This window comes from Silene latifolia, chromosome X, assembly GCF_048544455.1.
Source record: "Silene latifolia isolate original U9 population chromosome X, ASM4854445v1, whole genome shotgun sequence".
NCBI classification, from domain to species: Eukaryota; Viridiplantae; Streptophyta; class Magnoliopsida; order Caryophyllales; family Caryophyllaceae; genus Silene; species Silene latifolia.
This window is the reverse complement of record NC_133537.1, coordinates 271,482,633-271,493,925: the sequence shown is the minus strand read 5'-3', so window position 1 is coordinate 271,493,925 and position 11,293 is coordinate 271,482,633. Positions and strand designations below refer to the sequence as shown.

Sequence of the window (11,293 nt, the reverse complement as noted above, 5' to 3'; positions counted from 1 at the left end):
CGACTATAGCATTCATGACCAAGTCCCATCTTCATGTTGTTATCGGATTGTTCAGTAAGGAAGTTTAAAACCTTTGTGCTTCCTTCCCACTTATCATGAACTTTTAGAGCATGTAAAAGTAATTCTTTCAAGGACTCAATTTCTTTTTCACATTTTGAATGATCTTCATTTGAATCCTTGGAAGAGCTACCTTTTTCAAAGTTATCACGAAATTTATCAAAATGTTCATTTAAGACACGTTTCTCAATTTCATGTTGTTCCTTAAGTTTGGACATGCTATTATTAGTTTCATCCAATTGCTTAGAGAGAAATACAATTTCTCTCTTGTGTTCGGAAACCGTACTATCTTTGCCATTAAGCTCATCTTTTAAAATCTCATTGACTTTCTTCAGCTCAGAAGTTATAGCATCACTAGCTGTAACTTTAGCTTGAAGATGCTTAATGTTGAGTTTAAGCTCTGAAGTTATGGCATCACTAGCCGTAAGTTTAGCTTGAAGATTCTTAATGTTAAGTTTGAGCTCTGAAGTTATGGCATCACTAGCCTTAACTTTTGATTCAAGAGCGTTCTTCTCAAAGATTTGTCATGTCCAAGTTATCACTGGAGCAGACCATAACTTTAGATTTGAGCTTTTTGGCGTTGGCTTTGAAGTTGGTTTTCCTCAAGAATATCTAAAATCTGTTCCTTAAGGTCTTTTAACTCTAGACTTTGTTCATGACAATGATCAAGGGAATGTTCACAACACTTAAGTAAATTATCCTTAGAAAGTTTCCTAACACGCTTTTTAAGGTCAAGATAATTTACCTCTTCATCCTCTGAATCTGAATCTGAATTTCCAACAAGACATTTCTCAGCATTTGAAGCATTGCTTTCTGTTGGGTTTGTGCCATGATTCTGTTAACCGCCGCTTCGAATAACGGTATCCGTATCTGTTATTGGGCTAGGTCTGTCTTGGGCCTTTATTAGGTCATTCTGTATCAGGTTTAGAGAGTATTATATAAACTCTCTAATCCTCTACCTAGCAGTTATGCTTATCATACCGTCTGAATCTGTAATCTGAAAACTCCTCACATATCAATAAAACTCTCTCCCTTCTGCCTTGTGGACGTAGCTAACACACCGTTAGTGAACCACGTAAATCTGTGCGTTTGTCTTTTATTGTTCTTTATTTGTTCTTTCTTGCTTCTGTTATAACAAACTGGTATCAGAGCCTTCAGGTTCCTGACCAGCGAGGAAGATGTCGGCGATGAACATAAAGATCGATCGCTTTACGGAGGAATAGTTTTAGTCGTGCGGATCAAGATGCGGGCTCTGTTAAAGCGGCAAGGGTTGTGGGCGCCGCTTTCGGATAAGAAGACGGAAAGCGCAATCTGCTATCGCTACTGCTTGCCTCACCGAGATGGCGGTCCGGAGGAGAAGGCACATTCAACGATTATGTTGTGTCTTGCGATGATATCATCACCGAAGTCGCGGAGGAAACTACCGCACCGGTGGCCTCGGAAAAAGCTTGAGAGTCTTTATATGACCAAGTCTTTGACCAATAAGTTGCTTCTTAAGCAACGTCCGTTTAGTCCGAGAATGCGGAAGGTATGCCTCTTCGAGATCATTTAGATCGCTTAAACACAATTTTACTAGAATTACGTAATATTGATGTTAAGGTAGAAGATGAGGATCTTTGCATTAATTCATTAGTTTCTTTACCGTTATCGTATGAGAATTTCATACAGTCCTTTATTGTGGGTAAATATACTTGTTACTCTAGAAGATGTTAGGTCGTCTCTTCATACTAGAGAACTGCGCCATAAGGCGGCTGGTACAGTACAGACAATCAGGCTGCAGGTTAGCACCAATGGGGGTTATGGACGGGAAATTCGGGAAGAAAAAGTATAAGAAGCCTTCTTATTCGGGTTCTTCTAATTCTCGCTGGTACTTCAGTAATTCTGTTCGTCTGGTTCTTATGTTTCTAGAGGTCCTAAACCTAGTGATGTCTCAGTAACTACCGTAAAGGGAAGGGGCATTGGAAATTCGATTGTCCCAAGAAAGATAAACGAGAACACGTCTAGTATCGCTTACTGCACGGTGTAGCAGATGCAGGTTCCGAGGAAGATGATTATGCTCTAGTTACGGGTAGGGCCACGCATCACACCGATGTGTGGATTCGGATTCGGAGCATCTTACCATATATGTCCGCGCAGGGAGTGGTTTACAACTTATGAACAGGTAGATGGAGGCACTATTTCTATGGCGAATAGTCTTTGTTTTGCGAGATAGTTGGAATCGGCTCGGTCGGGGTAAGGACACATGATGGTAAATTTTGTACATTGAACGAGGTTAGACATGTTCCACTAATGACAAAGAATATGATCTCCTTAAGCACGTTAGACAAAGTAAGGGTTTCAGCTTTCAAGGTGTATAGGTGGAGTTACGAACGTCCAAGGTTCGAATGTAGTTCCGAGGGGTATCAAGCATGGTACTCTATATTATCTTCAGGGATCTACTCACGGGTTCTTCTTTGTTGCATCCTCGGATGTTGATAAAGAAGATTTGACTAAGTTGTGGCATATGAGACTTGGTCATATGAGTGAAAGAGGGATGCGGACTCTGTCAAAAGAAGATCTTCTCGTGTGGTCACAAGGTCAAGAATCTGGATTTACGTGAGCATTGTGTATTTGGGAAGCTACATCGCAGCAAGTTTCCTAAAGCAGTGCATAGGACCTAGGGCACACTTGATTACATCCATTCTGATTGTTGGGGTCCTTCTAAGGTGGAGTCTTTGGGAGGTCACAGGTACTTTGTGTCTATTATTGATGATTATTCCAGGAAGACTTGGATTTATTTGATGAAGCACAAAAACGAAGCTTTTACTCACTTTAAGCAGTGGAAGGCATTAATGGAGAATCAAACTGGGAAGAAGGTTAAGAGGCTGCGAACTGATAACGGCCTAGAGTTTTGTTGTTCGAGTTCGACGAGTTACGCAAGAATGAAGGGATTGCTAGACATCGTATGCAGTCAGAGATACACCTCGGCAAAATGGTGTAGCGGAGCGAATGAATCGACACACTTCTGGAGAGGGCAAGGTGCATGCTCTCTAATCTTTGGACTAACAAGAAGATTCTCGGCGGCGAAGATTAGTACAAAGATGCTATCTGATAAATCGGGGACCTCACACGAGTCTAAATCTCAAAACTCCATTTGAGATGTGGTCTGGTAAGTCTGCTGATTATTCTATTTTAAGGGCTTTTGGTAGTACTGCTTATTATCATGTTAGTGAAGGTAAGCTTGAGCCACGAGCTAAAAAGGGAGTATTCGTGGGCTATGGGGATGGTGTCAAGGGATACCGTATCCGGTCTCCATCGAGGGTAGGGTTATTTTGAGTAGAAATGTTGTCTTTGATGAAAATTCTATGGTTAATCCTACTTTGAAGTCTTATATGTTGTCGATAGTAGTAGTAGTGTTGATAAACAGGTGGAGCAAAGAAGACACTCTTGATGAGAGTGTACCACGGAAGAAGATCAACCACTACAAATCCGAATCCGAATCTGTTCCATCGATTCTTCATTACCAGTTCCGAATCAGCAGAGTTTGGCCCGTGAACGGTCAATCAGGCCTAATTTTGGGAATCCTCCGAATAGACTTGGTTTTGAAGATATGGTGGGTTATGCACTTCAGGTTGCTGAGGAGGTGGATCCTGACTTACATGAACCATCCACTTTCAAAGAAGCAGCAACATGTTCTCGAATACGCCCGGTGGCTTCTTTGCCATGGGAGATGAGATGGAGTCTCTTCAAAAGAATCGGACACTGGGAATTATCCAAGAAGCCTCAAGGAGAAAGATTGTTACTTGTAAATGGGTCTTCAAGAAGAAAGAGGGAGAGACTGCTCTGCGAGGGTATAAGGTATAAAGCTCGATTGGTAGCTCGTGGGTTCGATCGAAAGAGGGGGTAGACTACAATGAAATATTTTCGCCGGTGGTCGACATACTTCCATCAGTAGTGTTGCTAGCAATAGTTGCACATCGGGATCTAGAACTCGAACAAACTAGATGTGAAGACAACTTTCCTACATGGAGAGTTGGAAGAAGAGATATACATGACTCGGCCGGACGGTTTCCAGTTCCGGGTAAAGAAGACTATGTTTGCAAGTCAAGAAGAAGTCCTTATATGGGCTAAAACAGTCTCCGAGGCAGTGGTATAAAAGGTTTGACAACTACATGTTGGAGATTGGCTACACTAGGAGTCCGTATGATTGTTGTGTTTATTACAACAAGTCAAAGAATGAGTCTCTCATTTATCGATCCTATATGTAGACGATATGTTGATAGGCTGCAGAGAGCAAGTCCGATGTTCGAAATTGAAGGGTCTTCTCAGTCTTTGAATTTGAGATGAAAGATTTGGGTGCGAAGAAGAAAAATTGGAATGGAGATCTACGGGGATAGGAGCAAGAAGAAGCTTTTCTTATCTCGAAAGGCTATATTCGAAAGGTGCTAGCAAGGTTTGGCATGTCTCTTGCTAAATCCATAGATACTCCTAGTGCATCGAATGCACATCTGTCTGTTGCTTTCTCACCCAAGTCAGCTGAAGAAAGGGAGTACATGTCCCGAGTTCCGTACTCTAGTGCAGTGGGTAGTTTGATGTATGCTATGGTCTGCACTAGACCTGATTTAGCACAGTCAGTCAGTGTGGTGAGCCGGTTTATGGGTGATCCAGGAAAAGAGCATTGGCAAGCTGTGAAGAGAATTTTTCGGTACCTTAAGGGTACATATGATGTTGGTCTCATTTATAGAGGTGATAGAGAGTGCCTTGTGTCAGGGTACTCAGATTCTGATTATGCAGGAGATGTTGACAGCAGACGATCAATGACTGGTTATGTTTTCACTCTTGGTGGTTCAGTCGTCAGTTGGAAGGCTACATTGCAGCCTACAGTTACTTTGTCTACTACTGAAGCAGAGTATATGACGTTGACCGCAGCAGCTAAAGAGGGAATCTGGTTAAAAGGACTGGTCAGTGATTTGGGTCTACATCAGGAGCAAGCTGTTGTATTCTGTGACAGTCTTAGTGCAATATGCTTGGCTAAAGATCAAGTCCATCATGAGAGGACTAAGCATATAGATGTGAGATATCACTTTCTGAGAAATGAGAAGAGGATTAAGGTGAACAAAGTGGGTACTGCTGATAACCCAGCTGACATGTTCACTAAGCCAGTTCCGCATAGCAAGTTCCAACATTGTTTGGACTTGCTAAATATCTGCAGTCTGTAATTGCCCTCTTGGGGGCAATATCTGAGGGGGAAGGGAGAAGAGCTTTCTGGTACATCTGGCATTTATGGGAATGCATCTGGTACATCTGTCTGTTTGTGAGAGAATTCAAGTCAAGGTGGAGATTTGTTGGGTTTGTGCCTTGATTCTGTTAACCGCCGCTTCGAATAACTATGCGGGGGTCTCGCTGACCGTATCTGTTATTGGGCTAGGTCTGTCTTGGGCCTTTATTAGGTCATTCTGTATCAGGTTTAGAGAGTATTATATAAACTCTCTAATCCTCTACCTAGCAGTTATGCTTATCATACCGTCTGAATCAGAATCAAAACTCCTCACATATCAATAAAACTCTCTCCCTTCTGCCCTGTGGACGTAGCTAACACACCGTTAGTGAACCACGTAAATCTGTGCGTTTGTCTTTTATTGTTCTTTATTTGTTCTTTCTTGCTTCTGTTATAACACTTTCATTGTCGCTTTCGGAGAATAGGTCAAGACTGACGTTACTTAGACAAACGTTGGCAGTTTCTTCTTCATCTTCGGATTCGCCATCTTCAAAGTCAAAGTCTCCCCAACAATATGCCATCATAACTTGCCTGAATTCCTTCTTTGTTTTGTCACGTAGATTTTTGTCTTTAATTTTCTTCCATGTAGGGCAATCTTTGATCATGTGATCATTTTCACCACATTTGAAGCATCCACGATTAGAGAAAGACCCTTTTGACTCAAAATTTTTCTTGGGAGTTTGTTTTGATTTGTTATTTGTTTTATTTTGATTTTGAAAGAAAGCCTTTTTCTTAAAACGTTTAACAAACAAAACGGTTTCATCTTCAATATCTGAAGAATCATTACTCTTGCTAGACTCAGCTTGTAAGGCCATCTTTTTGCTTGTGCCAACTTCCTCCTCATCCTGATTAAGAGTAATCTCGTGAGCTATTAAGGTTCCGAGTAGCTCCTGATAGGATAATGAAGTTAGGTCCTTACATTCTTCTATGACGATACTTTATGTCTACATCTCGAGACATACTTCTGAGTATTTTTCTAGCAATTTCCTCGGAGTCAAAAGTTTTTCCTAGATTCTTTAGCTCATTGATGATGCTAGAAAAGCGAGAGGACATGCTATCAACTGACTCGTTTTGCTCCATGGCAAACAGCTCGTATTTTCGCATTAGTAATGCCATACGTTGCTTTTTGACAACAAAGGGTTCCCTCATAGGCTAATTCTAGACCATCCCATATTTCCTTGGCAGATGAACTGGTTGAGAAACGATCGAATTCAGTGGCAATCATACCGTTTTGCAATAAGCTTATTGCTTTTGAATTCTTCTCAGCCTTTTTATAATCCGCCTCAATATAGTCTTCTTCTTTCTTTTCGACGGTAGTGCCATCACTGGTTGCAAGTAAGATCTTATTAGGACCATTCTTGATAATCAACCAACACTCCCAGTCGTTTCCCTTAATGAAGTGGGTCATCATATTTTTCCATAAACCATAGTTCTTCCCATTGAATATAGGACACTTTAGGTGTTTGGAATCCATTTGATAAAAAATAAATGCAGCGGAAAAGACGATAAATAGACTACAAAAAAACGATCAACTCTAGCTGTTAGGCTATCAAGAGCACGAGGCTCTGATACCAATTGTGGAGTCTATTGATCGAATACGAAAGAGGGGGGGGGTGAATTGAGTATTAAAAACGATGACCGCTTTTTCGAAATATATGATATAAATTAATTACTTGATTTTATTGATTAAATTCAACTAATTAAATTATTAATAATAAGTGCAAAATCGAAATAACAATAATAAAGAGAGAGAGAAAGAGAGACACACAGGATTTTGAAGTGGTTCAGTTTCACAAGTCGAAACCTACGTCCACTATTCTCGATTAATAATTTTCGTACCTTTCTCCGGATTACAAAAATTACCAATCCACTCGTATAATCAACTATATGATTATAACTCAGATTGAGTATCGCTAAATACTCTAGGTTGCTCTTACGTTAATAAGAAAAATACAACGAAAAATACTAATCTCACGTTATGCGAGTGAGTATACTATCCTTGTGTATTTAATATCCTATAACGATTTTTCTTCGAGTGATTGACAAATTTGATGCGTGATTTTTGTATAAGCAAATATGAAAATATGAATTAAAGCTCAAATGATTTTTGCTTAAAATATTTTTTGTAATACCCGGTATTTTAATATGATATTATATTAGGCCGAGTTACCAGCTGGGTCATGTAGTGTATTTGTGACTCGGGTAATTATATGACTCGGGTTTTAATTAATCTAACTAGGCTAGGCCCGTATCGTCTTAATAGCACCTATCCTATATGTATAACCCATCTAACCAAACCATAATCTCCCTATCACCATATTCATTTTAACCATGAGAAAAGAGAGAAAAGAGAGAAGAGGGAGCCGTGTGTGAAGGGAGCCGCGTGAGGAATTGCGAGGCGATTTCTCAGCCTATTCTCATCCTATTTCGTAAGTAGACTATCCTATTACCTCTTTATTCAATTATTAGCATAATTATAGTAGTATTGGGATAATTTTCGTAACCCTAGAATTGGTTTGGGGGTTTTTGATTATAAATTGTATGAGATAAATGAATGGAATAGTTACAGCAATTTACAGATTCGTTGGTCTGTGTTATTTGAGTGTTTTACCTGTCTTAAAACCGTGGGATGCAAAAAGTTAAAGAAGAGACTCATGTTTATTCCAAGCCTAGTTTATGCCTGTGAAAATTGGTAGCATTTCACCGTGTAGTTTTTCCTGAAGATATTATTTGTGAACGTCTATCTAAAACGTCCGCAAATCAGTAGAGGCTGAAAGATTACTTCTAAAACATAATTTAGATATTGAATTGGTGCTGGGTCTTTTTCATATATTTAATGTAAAGAGTTTAGATGAGTTAGGCGTTGGTTTTACTTAAGAATCATTTGTCAAACTCGTTTTATGAATCAATACTTTTTATGCGACGGTTTCTGTCAGTTTTTGCAAATCAGTCTGAAAACCCTTGATAAATTTGGAATTTGAGAAAAACACGTTAGATATAAATTGTAGCTAAGACTCATGGGGTTCCAATTCAATTGGCCTTGCATCAATTCGAATTTTCTGGAATTATTTATTCATTTTATACCGAGTCCGCCATGAGCAGAAAATCGGAAAAGTCGTGTTTGTTCTTTAAATTGATATTCCTATTAGGTTATGATGAGTCTAGGTTATGTGCATGATTAATTGACTGAGTAGATGGTAATTATACATAATTATGTTATGTAGGTGATGGATAAGTGAAGGATCATAAGTGATTGCTTGTGTGTGCTTGGATTGCGAAAAGGTAGGGAAATACACTTGACTTATTATCGTTGATGTTGAATTGTGTTGACTTGTTTGTGTTTCGTATGACCAAACTGTGAACGTTGACTTGCTTCGTGGCTGTTGATTTACGTTATGATTCATATACTGGAAGGTGATTGACTGAATTGATCGTATTGAGTATGTTATCACAACATTTGGTAACCGGCATGATTTTATGATTGATCAGTTCAAAGATATATATATTCTGTTGCATTAATTTCTTTTGAGCATTCATATGCATTGGAGATGGAGGATGTTGTGGTGATGTGGTGTGGTGAAGATGATGTTGTGATAAGGCCCGGGCGGGTTCTGCAGACTTGCCCTGGTGTCCTCAACAAGGAAATGGCGATCGGCTACGGTCGATATATAGTCTACCGGGGATCGGTATGGTTGGGTGTTCCGGGTTATGAGATATGAGTTGAGATGGAGATGGAGGTGACGGAGGAGCATGCATATCATATTTTGTTGTTTCATTGTATTCCCTACTCAACCTCGTGGTTGACCCTGTGTATTCGTGAACACCTGTGACGATCCAAATATTGGGGAGCAGGCTTGACAGGTTTATGAGATAGGTCGGGAGATTGATGGGCGTGAGACACTGGATCAGAAGACTTAGTAGCTAGATCATCATTTAGAAGACTTTCACTTTCATTTATGTTAGTTCCTTGTAATTTGATGTAAAAGAGGTTTTGTAATAATTAAGTTAAAGTAATTATATATTTTGCCTTGGAGTTTAATTTGTTATTCACTACCTCGGGAAACCGAGATGGTAACAGTCCGGTTTATTAGGGAATGTCTTGCTAAAGGCTCCTTCATAAATCGGGGTGTTACAAAGTGGTATCAGAGCGAACGATCCTCAGGCCTAAACCAATGAACCCAATGAACGTAGGATGTGTCTAAATAAAATGAACCCCTGGGAATAAACTGTTAGGAGCTCACAGTGCGGTTAAGAAGGCGCCCTTAATACGTGCTCTTTTGCCCTCTCGCTTTTGAACCGGTAACCCGAGAGAAAATTGAGTGAATGAGGTAGTTAGAAGGAAAACCTTGGATATAATCGAGTTGATGTATACCTTGAGACCCATATATTCTAACCATTCTGCAGGACAACGTCACGGTAAGTATTTTGTATGAATGATGACGTGATCATATGATGTTGTGGAGATGAGAAATAAATTTTCGTGTTCAGATTGATAATCAATGAAGTGTTGGATTGTGGTAATCGTGAGCATGAAAATAATTGCGAATTGATGATATTTATCTGGATGGATGTGAATGACGTGTTGATAGTGCTATTATGTCTAGTGATATGCGGTTATGTGATCCCGAAGCCATGCTAGTATAGTATTGTGATAGTAATCAGAAACACTATTGAATTGCTTGTTTCTATTCATAGCAATCGTGATTTAGATGTAAGGAGTAGATCGAGATGCGAAGGGATTCTATGGGATAGATTTTTACGTAAGTACAAAGTGTGAGATTTAAGTTGGGATGGGTTAGTATACATAGTATGTTCATAAGAGCTTGTAACATAGTAAAGAATGACCTAGTGCTGAAACTCGTTTTGTTTGATTTTACTCTTTAATTGACCTTACTGCCATTTCTTTTCTGTTTATTGCCCAAGGATGAAAATTTTATGAGAGATAGCCTCGTGAGTTAGTGTTCATTTGGCGTTGGTTTCATGCTTATAGGATATATGGATTAGGAGTAATAAATATTTTAGTGGGCTGTGGTCAGGAAGTTCCTGTGCAGTGATGTTTCGACCAACTATTTTGTAAAAATCCTCATTTAAATTGTATTAATAATTTTTGCATAATTCCAACTCCATCGTTTAGAAGATTCGCATATGTTTTCAAATTGATAAGCCACGAAAATTCTTGATGTATCTATATTAAATGGTAAGTTTTGCAAACTGACCCAAGTTTCGGACCAATTGCTGTCACATACTTGTTTGGACCAACTGAGTTGTAAAATCCTTTAAAAATTGAATTCTTGAGCTTTGGACCTCATTCTTTTTCTCACGGATTATTAACTCTTTGTATGTTATAAAAAGTAATATAACTCAAGTTTTCGTTGAACGGTTATTTATTCGTGATTTTTTTGGAAGTTACAACGTGAATCATAACTTTTAAAATGTGAATGCTATGTTGAGTTTTCATGCAGTTGTTCGATTATTTCATGAGCCTTATTAATGTGAAATTATAGTGTCCTTATATGATGATAGTAGCACACATATTCATTGGTTATGTATCTTAACTAGTGAAAAAAAAAATTAAAGTTTACTTTATAACATTGTTGGCATGATAGTATGAGTGAAATTGAATAGCTTAATTTGATTCTTAATCGAGGGTGAAATATTTTATACGAGTCCAGTTGTTTGCATATTTTATGCTTGGCATGTTATAATATCTCTGGTGTGTTCATCATATTTTTATAGTGGTCGGATATATAAATATAAAACTATATTGTCATCAATACTATATATTAATTCCAGAAACCAAGGGACTTCAATGTAATTAAAGAAATTTATACAACTTAAATATACTATATAGTTTTAAATCGATAGCACCGTGTGATGGACCTGATTAAGGGACCTCAATGTAAATATTTTATAGTTTTGGTTACAAGTATAATATAAAGATGCCTTTATGAAGAATATTTATGGAAACTATATTAAATT

General features: G+C 38.6%; 1 protein-coding gene across 1 annotated transcript; it reads left to right on the top strand.

Annotated features, from left to right (window-relative positions):
- The first annotated feature begins 4,496 nt into the window (after positions 1-4,496).
- On the top strand, positions 4,497-5,255 carry LOC141620101 (secreted RxLR effector protein 161-like). The gene has a single exon (XM_074437058.1). It carries the CDS (start codon positions 4,497-4,499, stop codon positions 5,253-5,255), a length of 759 nt encoding a protein of 252 aa, XP_074293159.1.
- Positions 5,256-11,293: the final 6,038 nt, after the last annotated feature.

Bases quoted from the DNA above. Each gene is read 5' to 3' on its own strand.
- LOC141620101 (XM_074437058.1), top strand. From the start codon at position 4,497: ATGTCTCTTGCTAAATCCATAGATACTCCTAGTGCATCGAATGCACAT.